The sequence below is a fragment of the Xiphophorus couchianus genome, chromosome 3, assembly GCF_001444195.1.
Source record: "Xiphophorus couchianus chromosome 3, X_couchianus-1.0, whole genome shotgun sequence".
NCBI lineage: Eukaryota > Metazoa > Chordata > Actinopteri > Cyprinodontiformes > Poeciliidae > Xiphophorus > Xiphophorus couchianus.
Genome location: NC_040230.1, coordinates 13502823 through 13520305, shown reverse-complemented (window position 1 = coordinate 13520305; position 17483 = coordinate 13502823). Strand labels below are relative to the sequence as shown.

At 38.0% G+C, this 17483-nt stretch overlaps 1 protein-coding gene across 3 annotated transcripts in view; it reads left to right on the top strand.

The window, feature by feature from the left end:
* The first annotated feature begins 1252 nt into the window (after positions 1 to 1252).
* prkcg (protein kinase C, gamma) overlaps positions 1253 to 17483 on the top strand; it is a 33114-nt gene continuing 16883 nt past the window's right edge. Inside the window, exons 1-4 of one of the 3 annotated variants that reach the window (XM_028012885.1) lie at positions 1253 to 7721; positions 8526 to 8790; positions 16634 to 16665; positions 16773 to 16855. In XM_028012885.1, coding sequence (XP_027868686.1) covers positions 8561 to 8790; positions 16634 to 16665; positions 16773 to 16855 — 345 coding nt within the window. In that variant the 5' untranslated portion in view covers positions 1253 to 7721; positions 8526 to 8560. The other 2 variants (XM_028012886.1, XM_028012883.1) reach the window with 2 other exon arrangements.

The window sequence follows — 17483 nt, the reverse complement described above, 5'->3', positions numbered from 1 at the left end:
AAAATATTTTTAGTGTGTTGTTGACTGTGAATGGTGATATGTTTCAATGTGCATGGCTGGTATACTTATATAAGCAACCTTCTGGATTGATTGGCTGTGAATTCAAATGCACCATTTTTATTGACAGAATCTGACCAAATGTTAGTAACAGGAATAAATCATCCATTTTTCTGTTGATAAAGGCCAGCATCATAATTTCCTTCTCTGGTCCAGGTTTTAATAACAGCATTATTTTTTTTTATGGGCATTTGAGCCAAAAATGTGAGTCTGTGTTTTCTATGAATCATTAAACATAATGCAGACTTTTGTTTCTGTTTTTTTTTTAATTATTTGTTTGTTTTTTGGCTAGCTAAATAAGCTTTAACTTAACGTCCAAAACTATTAGTTTGGTCACATTGTGACTCAGTTAACCTACACAAAATGCAGATTCTTTAATTTTTTTAATTTTGATTGTGAAAGTTCAGAAATATGTAATATTTGACACCAATAATAGAAACTACATACAACTGAACTAAAAACTAATTCACCATTTTCATTAATTGTTCTAGCTATAACTTTTTATGGTTAGTTTTTCTGGTAACACTTTATTTGACGGGTTGTGAATAAGACTCATGACACCGTCATGAACATGAGTAAGTCTTCATGAATATTTATGACTGTTGTCATAAAGTGTCATTTGGTAAATCATGACCCTTTTAATACAAAGTTGACATTATTCAAAATGTCTTTGTTATGACAACTTGACATTAACCAAGAAATCACCATCCATCCATCCATCCATCCATCTATCCATCCATCCATCCATCCATTTTCTAACACCCTTGTCCCTAGTGGGGTCGGGAGGTGCTGGTGTCTATTTCCAGCTAACGTTCCGGGCGAGAGGCGGGGTCACCCTGGACAGGTCGCCAGTCTGTCGCAGGGCAACACAGAGACAGACAGGACAAACAACCATGCACACACACACTTGCACCTAGGGAGAATTTAGAGAGACCAATTAACCTGACGGTCATGTTTTTGGACTGTGGGAGGAAGCAGGAGTACCCAGAGAGAACCCACGCATGCACAGGGAGAACACGCAAACTCCATGCAGAAAGACCCCGGCCAGGAATCGAACCCAGAACCTTCTTGCTGCAAGGCAACAGTGCTACCACTGTGCAGCCAAAAAATCATGATCTGACATAAATTTGTTATAAAGGTATTACTGATTAAACTTTAGCTTTAATAACATAAAACTGCATCATTTTTATTTATTTTTTGTTTGAAAACATCTACTTATTAAAAATAAAATAAATACAAATTTATGATTCATGAGATTTTTGTTCTATCCTAGAAAATATGACAGCTTATGACTCCATGATCATGCTAAAGAATTAGAAGTAGCTGCTGATTGTTGGTCCATTTTTATTTTTTATTGAAGTCAAGAAAAAAACTGCATTAACAGTGGAGTATGAGTTGCTTATAAAAATGACACAAAAGGTATCAGCTGTCAAGGCAAGTCCAGATGATCTAAATTGGGGGTGAAAATTAATGGGATTAAAAAAAAGGTCACAACAGCAAATTCAATATATCAAATAAAGTTGGGTAGAAAATATTCAAAACTGGAAAGGCATAAAATGTCTGAATGTTACATCTCTTCATGTTGTTTTTATTTGGATTTCTGATTTTCCTTTTTTTTAACCATAGCTTCTTGTTCCTAGTTTCTCTTGTTTTGTTTTCCCCAGTTTCCCTCCTGCTGAATATTTTCAATCAGCTCACCCGTTTCCCTTCACCACAAGCCCCTCTCACTACTCTTTCTCTGCCAGTTCTCAGATCCTCTGTACTACAGACTCCGTGTTCCCGGCATTGCTTTGATTTTGCCTTTGGACCTTCAGTGCCTTAGATTAATTATTAAAGTTTTGTGTTTTTGGTACCACCACCTGCCTATCTGCTCACTCCTGGTTGCCTGCATTTGGATCTTTCAAAAGCTAATTCGAATAAGATTTCACCTCAACTCGGACTTGTTTCTTGTTTTAGTTTCTTGGTTTTGAATAAGTTAAAAGTTAGGTAAGATAAGTTATATTCTCTTATTTTGGATTATGTGAAATCAAAAGCAATAAAGCTAAACATATAACTTGTTATAAATTAACAATTGAAAATATATCATAATCAATCAATTGTACTACTACAGGATGTAGCCAATTATTTTGTCATATATTAAGGGGACTGCATTTCAGGGAAATCCCCCCAAAAATATATTTTGGCTGCTGTTACTCATTTTGCTCATGAAGAACACATCATATTTTACAGTTTAAAATTTGGTTTTAGACTACAATTTATCTGTTTAGATCATTTTTTAGAACACCCCCATAATATAGTAATTTATTACACTGTTGGCTAAACAATAATGTGTGAATATATCAAAAATGTTGATTAAATTGGCCATTTTTACATACTTCATTACAACAGGAAGCTGCAAAGGTGAAGTTATGTCAGTGACCTTTTAGAAAGGAATAAAGTCTTCATAGTAGAGTGAGGCTAATGACTATTCCTGCTATTTCTAGCCACATAAAACAAGTCTAACTAAAAATGATTACACCAGAGCCAACCAATCATCTTTGTCCTTTTGCATGATGCAGTTATTAAGCTTGTTGCCACTTTTCTTAAACAAACAACGTTGAATTAGATCTACTTAGGCTGCAAATGGTGCCAGTCTGCCTGAACAGCTGAGTAACACCATTGGTGTTATTTCAAAACAACTACATGAAAATAAAAACAGGCCATTGCAACAGTAACGAAGAGTTGCATTTTCTGAATAAATAAGGGGCTATCTTTATGAGCCAGAATATACAAAGGAAGAACTGCTAGTGAGAGGAAAGCACAGTGAGACAGAACAGAGGGAGTATTTTATCTTATGCCCTATTGCCACTGCTGCTATGAGTAGAACTTGGTTAGGCCACAGCTCGACTGTTTGTCCAGGGGTAGGAGTCTGGATTTATTTCATTAGCATTGTGCCATTTGTATTCTTTGAATCTATCTCAATGTGGTTTGTTGACATCCAAACCCTGTAAAGTGAATCATATACCAGTCTAAGTTACTTAAGATTAGGAATCTGTCAATGCTGAGTTCCAGTCTAGTATTTCATTAAATTTAATCCAATGAATGCCATGGGTGCTTCAAAACTCTGCAGCTTTAAGGTGAAATGAAATATGACTACATGTCATCAGTTTTATACTTTATTTCCCAGTGACATTCTGGATGCTTCAGGCTCCCTTTTTCTTCACAATGGCAGCTGTTTTGTCCCGACAGGTGTTGCTGTAGGTGAGCTTCAATTAGCTGGTTTACTAAATTAGTTGTGACAACAGTATGGAGAGTAGCTATTGGTTGTTGTAGAAGTTGCTTGATGATCACCCAATTTACAATGGACTCTGTGCATCCAAATGTAAAAGATTACTTGGTGTGATACTGCAAAAAAAAGAACAAAATTAACCCTCAGTTTGTTTAAAAAAAACAAATTTAGCTTCTTCTACTGATCTGTTTTGTAATTTCCAATGACACTTTGTTTCTCTATCACACAATAAACCTGTTAAATTGACCACGTGTTGCAAAATATGGGATCAGAAACCAATACATTAGCAACAGTGCCAATAGGCAGAGTTGGTCACATGGTCAACATAAAGGGTGAAACAGGCTTAAACTAAACTAAGTGGAAATGCCGAATTTGAAAAAATAATTACTTGTACAAACCATAATGCAGTTTTGCAAGAAAACAAATCTGTCTTGTTAAACATTAGCTGTGAAAAAAATGCCAATGCACCTTGCTGAGAGTGCAGATGTCAAAATTAGGATATTAAAAGATGTAATAACGAACCCAAATTATTACCTGGGTTAAGATCAGGACATCCTTACATGAGATAACATAAACTGAAAACCAAGAATTGTTATATAGCAATATAGTTATATCTGCAAATGTTAAACATCCTTATCTTTCTATAGAACTGATTTGATTAGCACAATTGTTTCTCGTTTTTCTGTACTGCTTCCACTTTCAGCCTTGTTATTCCAGCCTCTGTTGCACTGAGAGACGGGTCAGCAGTAAAACAAATATGAAGGGCAGATATATTTGCTTCCACACTGAGAGTTTGTAGTCCATGTTGACAGACCATAATCGCCTGCCAAATGTCTCATCTGACTGGCTATGAGGTTGGTTGCTCTCTTCCAAAAACACAGCAGACCCCACTCTTCATTAACAAAACAAATAGAAATACTCCCTACCAGAAAAACATGATAAACTGGCGAACTGAGCCACTTTGGTCCAGAGCAGACAAATTTAATAGACAGTTATGATTACCACAGACAGCACTTCTCCCCTGATTCCAAGAACAACAGATAGGCAACTCAATTTACCTTAATTTCTTTGGAGGAGAAAGCCAGCCTGCCAGGTTGAAGCAGCAGCTCGATGCGAATGAGCGCTCGTTACATGATAATAGATGCATGTAATTGCTGAAGTGTTGATTGCTTCGCCCCCTCCCACCCCCCCTCCAAAAAAAGATTCTATCAGTGCAGAATTTTCTGTTTCATTAAGCCATGGTCAGAAATAATAAAATAGCCATCTGTAGACCAAAAAAGAAAGAATGGAGGCTGATGGTAAGGAGCAATTTAGAGACACTTTAGTTTTAATGTTGCGTTATTAATTCATCTATCCTTGCTTTTCTGAAGGCCCCTGTCACTGCTTTTAATCGTGTTGGCTGTATTAGTGAGTTTTTGCTGAGTGTGTGCTTTTTGTTGTTTAATGCATTGCTGGCTGGCTGTGCACCAGCTCACTACTTGCTTTTATGATCAAACACTGGAATCCACGCTTCGTTGGGAATGCAAAAGCATCCTGATACAGAAGCTTTAGAGTCACAAGTGCTGACTCATCTTGCCTGGAGAAGAAATTGAAGCTTTTTGTGTTTTGTTCGTAAAAGTGCTGTTTAACTTCAGTACCTCAGCTTGTATGTTTGTGACGATGTCACTCTTTCCTTTCCCTGTGCATCACTATGCCTATGCATCCTCCTCATTTGTTTGTGACAAAAGAGGAAGAATATGACTAATAAAAGATTAGGCTGATGGAGAGAGAGAGCGAGAGAGTCTTATGAGCCACAAAATGATGTCAGTAAAGGCGGCTCGTTTGGTGACGGTCTGTGTGCAGGAAAGCCCCTATCATGCCCAATCAGCTGCTGTTTCTGCATGACTAATGCTGAAATAACATATCATTGTCAGACACGGCATGTTCGCACAGCTGTTTCATTTTTTCATCCACAGGCACTCAGCGATAGCCTTTGATGCACATACACACATTTCTGCGTGCAAACTCATCCTTATCTTTCTGGATGACACCATTTTGCTCTCTAACAATCTTGCTAATTATAATTGTTAATTAATTCTCTGCCTGTGTCCTCATCAGGAGACTAATAACCTACATTTCCATTAATTAGACCTTCAACCCATCGCTCCCTCTTTCAGTCTCTGTGTCCCACACCAATCCACCCCATCGTCCCCCTGCTCGCCTGCCTCTCTGCTCCCGCCTCGCAGGATCTGCTAAGGACCACAGCCGTGCATGGACAGTGATTACTCGTGTGTGTGTGTGTGTGTGTTTGTATTTCTGACATTGAGAGGGCAAACATTTGTTCACTCTGTAGGGACTGAAATATGATTTGGTCCAAAACAGCTTGAAAGCATTAAGTTCTTTAGGCCTAAAGAAATTGACATTGTGGAAATATGGATTGTTTTTTCTGTTGAGTTAGATGTAAACATTAAAACTCTGCCTCTGTTTGGTTTTTGGACCTTAACAAGTTTCCTCAAAGACCCTGCTGTCGGGTTTTGCAAACACATGTGGTTACATAGCAATTATTGAAAAGCTGCCATATTTAAAGCTCACCAGCCAACATGATCTACTTGGCTTTTAGTGTTTGTTGCCCAAAGCACATGCAATGGGTTGAAATCAGCAGGGTTTGTAATTATTGAACAACATGGTGTTCAATCTGAACCTCTGCCGTTCTGCTCTGTGATGCCAAATATGATAGTGAATTTGCTGCTGGTAACCTCTGCAAGACATAAGACCTGAACACAGAAAGTGGGAATTGTCTCTACCTTACAAAAATATGCAGAGGAGGGGCATAAACTTTTAATCTTGTACATTCTTGGTTTATTTTTTATGTGGAGAGACATTCAGATTACATTTTACTCTTATTTTTCAAAATTTGTCACCAAAAAAATTTAATTTACTTCTTTGGGAACAAAACAATACATTATTATTATTCATCACATATTACTTCTCTGACGGTTAATAGTTTGGACCATCCCCATTTATCATTTGCTTTTAGCATTTTCCCATGATAACATTTCACAGAGAGAGGGTTCTTTGAGTGTGATGACGCATTTCTGAGTTATTTTTTCCGAATTTTGAATCTGAACTTTTTCAGGACAGATGTTTATTTGAAATCTCCTGCTGTGCCCTTTAGGACGATTCCCAGTGCCTTTGGAAGAGAAACTGGCCCACAGCTTTTAGGTGTGACAAGTGATCAATAGTTTTGTTCAAAACAATAATTTTTTTAATGCATTCCCTCCACCCTACCTTAATAAATACATTCAAATTGCTGTCTGGATTTTAAAAGGACAGAATATTTAAAGGTTTAATCCCCTCCATCCACTGCTATCGTCTCTATAAATCTTGTTCTCCTCCCATTAAATGCTGAACTTATTTGACTGATGACCTTATTGTAACATTTTTTGTTTGTGTGTGTATATTTACTATCGATAGCCCGCTATCCCCTCTCAGAAGGAAATTACCATTCCCTTTCGGCTCAGCTGACCTGGTTTCAGTGCAGAGTGGGGCACTGTTGTGTTTATCATGTCACCACTTGTTCTGATCTCAGATCATTGATATGCAGTAGACATGCTGCCTCTGCTCATTCCTCAGGCCTGGTGATCGTCTTGTCATTCAGATCGAATCTTAGACCAGAACCAAATTGAGCATTCCTCGGATTCTCTGCCTCTGTTGTTGTTGGAGGTTTTTTGGTCCAAGCAGGGCTCTTCCTCTCTTCTTCCTCTTCCTCCTTTTGTTTGGCTCAATAGGAAGTGGGAAGCAGTTGGCACTTAAATATCCATATTGTACTGATTGTGGCAAAATGGCAGCTTCTGCTTTCTCCGTCCTCCTTGCTGTGATTCCCTCACCCTCTCCTGAGAGAAGTAACCCAGATTTCAAAATGAATCGCCGCCTATTCCCCTCAATCTTTCTCCTCTCTCTTTCTCTCTTTCGCTCTCTCTTTCTCTACTTTTTCCACCCTCTCTTTCTCTCTTATTCTCTCTCCATCTCTCATCCTCTTCCTCGTAAAACCGAATCAATCTTGGAAAGAGAATACCACCTCTCCATCTCGTACTCCCACTCACCCTGCCTCTGGGTTAAAGGATATATACCACTTCAATCCAGTGTTTGCTTCTTTAAAAACTTGAACCACTCCAATTGCCTGTTGCATTCATTTGAAGTTATGTTGTCCTTTTTTGTTTCTTGAGCTGCTTCTCTTCTCCTAGCCATTGCTTTTTCTGGCTTCTCTACCTCTTTTTTGGGGTTTGTTATTTTTTTCTCGTTTGAGTTGACCAGCTACAGGTGCATCCCAAATTATCAATTGAAGGCATTCAGACGAAGAGTCAAGGACAGGAAGAGGGGACGACTGTTTTTGGCAAGGATTTTCTTACAAACTAAGGTATTTTAAGTACAGCTTGGTGCACATCTTTAGTATTTTCCGTCACGTGTTTGTATCACTAGACCATTTTTAATTCCACTCATCTTTTTTAACTGCTTCTTTGCTGAGACATCATCATTTTATCATTTATTTTTTGACCTAATCTTATTTATTTATTTATTGAATCTCATTTATCATTCAGCAGCATGCAGCTCACTTCTTTCATCTAATCTTTGCCATTTTGCACTTTTTCTCTGCACGTCCCATTCCCGGCAGACACGCTCATGATATTCTGGTCCAAACTTTTCTGCAGAAATAGGACTAATTGCTAATAAGGGCAGGCAGGAAGACGATGAGAGGATGCAGGCTCCAATACTGGAGCAGCTGGTGGGGTGTTGTTGACATGGCAACAGGAGGTAGTTGACATAACGACTGAGGTATGGGTGGAGGTGTGGGTATTCATAGCAAATGAGGGGTGCAGCAGGATGGACAGCCAGTATGTGGGACACACAGCAAGTAGAGCTAATTGTTTAGCTTTTCTGAGTTTCTCAGGAGACTTTTGTCTGTATTTGAATTAACCTTCCTGTCTTCTTCATCATGCCTCTCTCCTTTTTCTTTTCTTTTGCTTTGTACTTGTCGCTCTCTCTGCACTCCTTCCATCACCTTCTTCTCGATCTTTCCCTTCATCACGCCACTCTGTCTCTGGTCCTTACCCTACATTTCTTCTTCCATTAATATCACTCCTGTCTCTGCATGACCTATTATGTCCTTTGTCCTCCATGTCCTTGGCCTCTCCTCCCGCCACCCACCTTCCCCAACGCACAGCTCTCAGCCTCCTCTTCCTGCATCCCGCAGACGTCATGTCCACCCCGGTTTCCCCGTCCCCTTCCCTCTCCCCACTGACGCTGACCTCCCCCACATCGCCATCCTCCCCGCTGCCCTCTCCCCTCTCCCCTCCGCCCAGGGTGCCTGTGTTTCAGAGGAAGGGAGCGCTCAAACACAAGAGGATTGTCGAGGTGAAAGACCATCAGTTCACAGCACGCTTCTTCAAGCAGCCCACCTTCTGCAGCCACTGCACCGACTTTATATGGTAAATCACACACACACAAATTCACACACTGTTGCACATTCACAAAGAAACCACCCCAGCAGATCATATGCTGCCTCCTCAGGCGTCCCAACTCCCAATCTAGTGCTGGCTTTCACCGTTTTTTCCCTTTTCCTTCAATTCCAGCTGCCAGCTGGAGATACTGCCCACACTGACCTGATGTGTTCACACAACCTCATCTCCACACTGCTGCCCACACCATGCAGGAGTCAGTTTGGGAACTTCATGCGCTGTCTCACACAAAATTCACACAAGCAAAACCCTGCCAGGACTGAGCAAGAATTAATATGAGATTGAATTTTACATTACTGTGGTATTTACACTAAAATATAACACATTAATGCACTCACCCAGGATTTGTTTATTTCAAAGAGTCCAAAACATTCATTCCATTTTTTCTTATAATACGTCCTTTTCAAAAAAAGTGCATGGATGACTTTCAGATATGTTTGTTAAAAAGAAAAAAAAAAAAGATTTTTGGCCAAAATTGTTCATAGCTCTGGTAGATTTATGTTAAAACCTCTTTTAATTTGACCAACATGTTGTTTTTTTTCAGACTAGAAGTAAAATTAAGATTTTAAAGCAGCCAGAGTGCCTAAAGATTAGGGTGATGGCAGCGAGGCATTCCAGCCTTAAAGACCTGGAGCTCATCACCACAGATAAATTGTCAATATACCAGTGGAAATGTGCAAAACGTGATCTGCAATTATAAGTAGGGTTTGATTGGTGTCATGCTTTTTAAAAAATCCCATTAATTATTGAGAACAGTATAAATAATGTTTTATATTGATCTATCAAATATATGTTTTAATTAGATGTGAATAAAGAGCTTTCTTTAAATTGATTTGGGATTTAGAAGATTTTAGTGCCTTTTGAAAGATACCTTCCTCGTTTCATGTAAAAAAAAACAAAAAAACTTCTTGGTCAAATGAAAATCATTTTCTAAACTTACCGGTATCTGAGCAGTTTGTGACTTTGTAAATTGGATTTCCTTTGTCCACCTAAGCGAACATCATGGATTTAGACATTTAAACACACGTGACAAATAATTACATGAAACCCTGAATGCAAACTTTAAAATAATGTAAAAACATTGTTAAAGCTACATATTCAGCCATTTAGCAATATTTAGCTTTTTGTTTTGAAACCTTCAAACACTTCACATACAACAAAAACAACAAACTAATTGCTCATCGTGCTAAAAAGTCTCATTAATGAACTGAGTGATATAAAACCTAATTCCAATGCACTGTCATTACAACCAAGGAATTTCAATATCTGATATTCTGCTTTCTTTTATTCCTAAAACTAATCTTAGGGATATTTCAGCATAGTCACCTGATTCAGTGTAGTCCTTTCTTTTGTAACATTCATAACATGTTAGCAGTGTGTCTAGCGTAACCTTCATTTGACTTAGATGTTATTTAATTTGCTGTACGTGGAGATCATTCAGTCATGTGATTCAGTCTTATGAAATAAAAAAAAGATACTGAATGTGATAGGTATTTTCCTTTCGAACCTAAATAAAAGAAAGAACCACAGACAACGTATATGAATTTTACGTGGAGCTTTTGCAAAAGGGAAGGCTCTACCAAACTTCTCCTCCGAGCAGTTTTACAGAGCGTTCTGATCTGCTCTGACAAAAGCTCCTGTTTTTATTGTCAAAGAAGAACAGGCAAGGGGGCAGTCAGGAAAACAACAAGAAGAGAACACTTTAAACAGAAAATCACAAAGAGCTATAGACTTAATGTGAACTAAAGTAAGAATAAAATGATAATACCAAAAAATCTCTAACAGAATGTATGAATTGCATCTAATTTGGTCAAGTTTTAGGGGGGATTCTTGTAAAATTTCACAAAACTGAAACTTTTATCACTAAGTGCTATTAACTTTCTTATTTGTATGTTGAGGACTGAAGCAATAATGGTATTCATTAAAAAATCTGAAAAAATATACCGATGCAAAAACATTCTACCTTTCAAGCTATAACAAAGCCTTTTTGCGTGCAAGGGACACAGGTGGAAAACAAAATAAAGGGACCCCAAAGGGTTAAACGATATTTCAAAGCTTTCAGAGAACTTGTGAAGAGCTGTTCATAATTTAAGTGCAATACTCCAGATGGATTTTAAGATACAAGCATTAAATTAAATTGTGAACTTATGAAAAAATATAGAGATGGGTTTCAAATTTACAGGTCTGTCAATCAGAACAGCTGATGATTTTGTTTAAACAAAATTGCATTGCAGGATCTATTTTCTGTAGCTAAAACAAACGAACAATAATTAATCTTGGTGCCAAAATTTTATCATATTTGAAATAGTGTAATGTACATCCTTTGGTTGCAGTTATTTTGATTCAAATACACTGACTAAAGCAAATACAAAACTCAAGCTAAACCTCATTGTAGCTTTATTTGTTGCGTTTATTGCTCTGAATTGAATGCCTCTGTCATTCTTTTTTTAATGGGTAGAACTCAAGTATAGCAAGCTGAGGTTAGTAGGTTAATCCAGCTGCTTTGCCTGCATGCCACTGAAAGTTGCACCACAATGACTGTATTTTTTATGACATGTTGTGAAATGTTTCAGAACACCGAGATCTCTCCTTCTTATAGTGGCTTTTTTTCAGCCAGCTGGCTAGCAGTGCTCAGTGATGGGTCAGAAAGGGGAAGAGTTTTGTTACTCGATGCCTCAAATAGCTTCAGGACAGTCAGGTCACTCTTGCTCTTTTTTTCTGGGATCTCATTAAGCTGACTTTAAATGGCAGACGCTCTATTCCAGAAAATTTCAGCAGTCTTGAGAAAAGTGTTTTTAAGACCTTAGTCAATTTTAATCCTAAGTGGCATAGTCAGGATGATAAAAAACACAAACAGAACTGAGCTCAAATATCCAAACTGACAACTATTGAGTTTAGTTTGGCCTCCTCATTATTATTTCAGTGATGCTGAACTAAAAAATATTTCACCCTCAAATACCAGAGAGATCAAACTGGAGTGGCAGGATTGTACACTTTCAACACTAACTGGGGTGTGTGTGTGTGTTTTTGTTTTTCTTTAGATTAATGTTTGCATTTTAGAAAATATTTTCAGCAGTTTGTAAGATTGTTGTCCTAGAAAATACATTTTAATTCAATTATGTGAAGAATGCAGTGCAAGAAGTTAAAAAACAGACTTATAATTCCTGGTGATGAAGAGCTGGCCTTGACAGTTTTACAAAAACAGCTTCATGGAATTTTTTAATTTTTTTTTGCAAAAGTGGGAGCAGTGAAGTAACTGCCAAACAATTTACAGTCAACCTCTGTCACGCTGATATTCTTTAAACAAACAAACAAAACGATACCAAGCTGTGAGTGTGTTCAGTTTGTAGAAGACTTCGTAGCAGCCATTTGTGTGTAGAAGAACTTGTATGCGTGGGCATATGGTGGGGATGTACCATATGTTGATGCAGGGCGCCAACACTGCCAGCAGCCTCTGGGTATCTTTCAGGACTTTTCCCCAACTGGCTGCTGTCTTTGCTGGCAGCAGCTGAACTTATTTCAGGGTGAAAACCGTCTTCCTTTAAACAAGATGTCAGCGCAGCCGCCCTCACCTGGCTGTCTGAGGCCCCTGGAGGGTTTTTCTGATTAATTAAAAGATTAATGTTATGGTGAATACTTTGGTTTTTAAGTCAATGTGCAGAATTCAGGAAGCTGAATGTTGTTGTCTTTTGCAACTTATTATAACGGAATTACATCTCGGTAATATTTGGAGGAGGTGAAAAACATAATTTTTTAAACTGTTTAACAATGCATGATGAATGAGAAAAACTGCAAATCTTACATAGAGAAACTGCTTTTCTCTGTGGAAGAGGATAAACAGCCCAGGCTTTTCATGTGGAGCATTGCAGTGAAACTAGGTTGGACCCAGCAGTCAATAAGCAAGAGGCAGGCTACGTTCTTGATGGGCTTCATCAGTACAAACTCTATTTGATGCTATGCGTATGATTTATAAGTCCAAGGTCCTAAATACATGCTGTTTATGGTTTTATCGATGTTGATCAAGGATTAATGACTTTTTAATAATGTAAATTAAACTCGTATCCCCATTTGCCTCGGAAACACTGTGTAAGCAACTCATTGTGTCTATGTTGCTGCAGAAACTCAATAAGTCAAGTTCAAAAACACAGAGATACTGCTGCTGTTCAAGAATGCAGTATATCTGGTTGGAAATGAAAATTTATGTGGAACAATTGATATATAAAATTAATTCAACATCGTCTCTGGTGATACCTTTGCACAGTACATCTAACCTGCTTAAAGTATAGATGTAATATGTGTCATTACGGTCCACCAGTACAGGACAAATACATAAATATGTTTCCATATTTACCACTGTTTTCTAAATTGTTTAAATGCTTAACGCTTAGATGAAGTGTTATAACTGTAGCTGTTCTTTCTAAAATGATTCAGCTCACACTGAGTCAGATGTTTTCTTTCAATTACAGTTTATGCGTTTTAGCATTTCTACATGATTTACATGCTTTCGGTGATGAGCAAGTAACTTTTCTTAGTGAAATATACAAGTCTAACTCAGGACTAGGTTCAGACTTTACATTGATCCATTGTTTAAATTAGATTTACATGTAGCCTCAGTGATGACTTCAGCTCAGTTACAGCTACAGTGTGTCACTGCATACCTCAAAATACATAAAGGAGGCCCCGATTTATTTAATCATGTAACCTCTAGAAATAAAACAAGGCGACATGTAAATATTTGACTTCAGTAGAAATGTTTTCTACTCAATTTTCAAGTCAGTCTTTTCCACCATCCAAGACTTTTGCCTTACTGTATGTTGCTCATTTCCAGCTGTAAGCTGTAGTTACCAATTTCCTATTACGTAAACTAAAATTTTTGTATAAGAAAACAGTAATACATTTATTTTAATTTACACAACATGTGTTTTTTAACACCAAACTAAACATAAATGTCTAAAATAATCACCGCTGATAAAGAAAGGAAAAAGATTCAAGAGGAAATGAGTAGTAACGTCTTCTCTAATTTAATGTAACAGATTACTTGTCATTGTCAGAATCTATGAGGACAATTAATGACAAACCAACTTTAATAGATAAATAGGGAGGAACCCAATCTCAGAGGCACGAGCAGACAAATTCCCCCATAGACATAAAATATTTTCACCTGTGGTTTATGTTTGCTTTGATGAAATGTTTAGCAGACTTTTCCATGCTGCTAACAGTGTGGATGTGGGCAGATGGCAGAGGAGAGGTGGAAAGCTTATCTGAGCATGTTCCCTGAATGGCAGCAGTGAGTTCATTAAGTCCCACTTGTTTGTGAAAACCAGTTGTAAAATAGTCAAGTGTGACAGATGGCACCAGTTTCACACAGTGGTTCATACAAAACAAAGACTTCTACATGCTTATACTTAGAAGAAAATAGCGGTCAGTAATAAAATGCATTCATTTTAAAATGTTGCTGACATGTTTTGTGACATTTAGTGTTTTTGCCATCAGTTGCTTAGTTATAGTCTGTCAATAAAACAGCTTTGTTAGATTTGTGGATGCCATATTGAAGAATTCAGTCAAGCATTTTATCCTACAGTGACCAGATTATTATTTAATTATTTTATTATGTTCACACAGCCTTTTGTTACACTTTAAACCACCATATCTGCTTTAAGGGTTTACATTTAAATGACAGTAATTTGTTTTAATTTGTCCTACTGGAGACAAATTAGTAGGACAAACAAATATTTGTTTGTTAGAGCAAACAAATATTTGCTCTAACAAATACCTAAACTATCTACTGAAATAATATTTTATTAACTCAGTCAGCAGTTTTGATCCCCTTGACTTCAATTATTTTGCAAATGCTTCAAACGAAGTGCACAGTCTTGGAGAAGAGCAGTAGTAACAACAATCACCGAGTTAGAGGAAGTCTTAAATGCAAGCTCACTCCACTTCATCCCCGATCTGCAATATCTTTTAAGGCGTGGTGTGAATGAGCTCCCAAATGCACCCTGACAGTTAGAAGGCAGTCAGGTGTGTTATCAAACTTTTATTTAACTAAAAGGAATGAATGAATGTGCTGCAACGCAGGAAGTCACAAATGGAGTAATCCAGAACTAAAGAGAGCAGGAATACAAGCTGACATGATGATGAATAGTACCAGGTGAAACAAAGGCAAGGCGCTGACACCGAATAAAGGAAACTAGGGAGTATTTAGAATGACGGCGGATGAGGACCGACATGATGCACGTGAAGTGATCAGCAAAACAAGAGCACATGTGATCTAGAAAAGATCACATGTGTATGAAAAGATATGTATTTCTTATGTGTTTAGCAAGCAAAAGTCATAAAAACATGTTAAATGAAAAACATCTTAATGAAACATCACAGGTTAGAGCAACTCACCTTCTATTTCCTAGTATTATGTCTGCAGCAGTTGTTTTTAAACATGTAAAAAGTAGCTTGCAAACATATTAATACTCCTTGAATATTGTGACATATTACACTGACGAATATTAATTTATCAGATTTTATTTGCTAGACCAACAAATGTGCAATTAAGAGTGAACAAATATGTGGGAGGTTTTTACACCAAAAGGGAAATCAACTTTAGTGTTTGTTTTCAACCCCCTTTGGTCTGATAACCCAAAATAAAGTCAGGTGAAATCAAAGTCAGGAATAATCAAATCACAGAATAAATCCAGCTGTTCTGTGAAGGCCTCAGAGGTCTTTTAGGTCTTTTTAACATAAGTAAACAAACAACAACATGGAGGCCAAAGCAAAAAGGTCAGGAAAGACGCAAAGCAGTGTTGGAACATGAAGCTATCCTGCATGGTATAAATATGTCTCAGTGTGTTTAAAATGTTCTAATTTAATTTGAGAATTAATCATTAATGGAAATATTTCAACCATGAGTTAAAACCAGGTCAGCATGTCCTGGACATGTGGGTAAGGTGATATTTTAACATTATTTTCCCTAAGTTTATTGTCCATGCTGTGCCACTTCCAATACTTTAAATACAGTAAAGAAATCTTAAGCATTTTTCAGAATAAATCCTCCTGTCTTTGTAGATTTATTAGCAAGACTTTTCCAAGGAGAAGCTGGTATTGTTTACCTGTTAACTGAGGCATTTATTCAGTCTCTTCAGTAGTTAAATCTAAGATGCACTTCTCCATATTAAAAAAAAAAAAAGCTAATCAAGCAAAGCAGTGAATTCTCTGTAAATCCGTGCCTGGTTCTGTAGCGCCCCCTGCTGGTGAAACATCTATACTGTTCTAGCATCGGGGCTCCAGAGACTTCTGCTGCATGCTGATCAGGGATCAGATTGCCTCCTTCAAGCCCATCTTTAATTGTTTCTCAGCCAGATGGTGAACTGATTGCTGATCAGTGATTATGGTCAGTTTAAACTCCCTAGGCGCATTTGGTATGATTGTTGTGGAGCTCTCCAGCGTATCTCAATTGTTTGACTTTTTAAACAACCAAATCAACTTGACTCACACCGAGCCAGCTGCTGAATGGACGCTTTGGCCAATCAATGGCTTTAATTATTCAATTAAAGCTCTGAGGAGACACAGGGAGCAAGCTGGTGTTTTAGAAGAATTAAGTCTGTGTGCTTCTGTATGACCAAGTCAGCTACTTGGCTACTGCACAAAAAAATGCTTTGAGTTTCTTAAGCAACCGTTGATGTTTCTTTTTTGTTTTTTGTTTTTTTACTTTCTTTTTATATAAATAGAGTTTGTTGAGGTTTAATGGGACAGTTTCACGTTGAAGAGGAGTGAGAGCAGATTGTTTCTGTGTCCTAAGCCATGTGTCTTTCTCGCTCAGGGGCATCGGCAAGCAGGGATTCCAGTGTCAAGGTAGAGATTAGCCTGCTGTTTTGTTGCCTGTTATTTTTATTTTCTCTGATATAGTTCTGTGGAAAACTGATAACAATTTTCAGGCTCATCCTCCCTGTTTTCTCCAGTTTGCAGTTTTGTGGTCCATAAAAGATGCCACGAGTTTGTCACCTTCACATGTCCCGGATCTGTGACTGCCCCCAGGCCTGATGTGAGTGTTCCTGTTATCGGCTTCTGCACTTCCATTTATATCCTCAAGTTTCCCACCTTCGCCTGGACTTATGCGGCGCACCATCATCCACACATTTAGCCTTCCCGCTCGTCGCTGATGGCATGCGTGCATGACTCATCCGTCAATCCGTTCTTCCTCTGCCTCTCATCTGTGACATCTACGCTCATGTCATGTCATCCTGCAAGAGGATGTAGGGAGTTTAAGATAGAGAGGAAGGTTGTGTGGCAGGGAGGGATGCAGGAGGGGGTGAGAAAGACTGATAAGAGTGAGAATTAGACGATGGAGAGAACAGCAGACTCCTCAGCCCTCCTCTGTGTGGCATCTTGAGGATATTAGGGAGATTTGTCTTTTCCTCAGGAGAAGTGGGGTGACAGCAGTTATTAATAGCAACGAGGGAGGGAATACAGTTTGGGAGAAAGGGTAGCGGAGCGGTTATTAAGAGATAAAAATGAATCATTCCTTCCTGTACAGTAAATATACACTAACATACTCACAACCTTGCCTAGATGCAGTGAATTTCCTCTTCCAGTGGAGAGATCTTATTGGCTTGTACCATCAGTAGTCACCCACACCATAAATGTGTGAAAATGTGTGCATATGGTTGTGC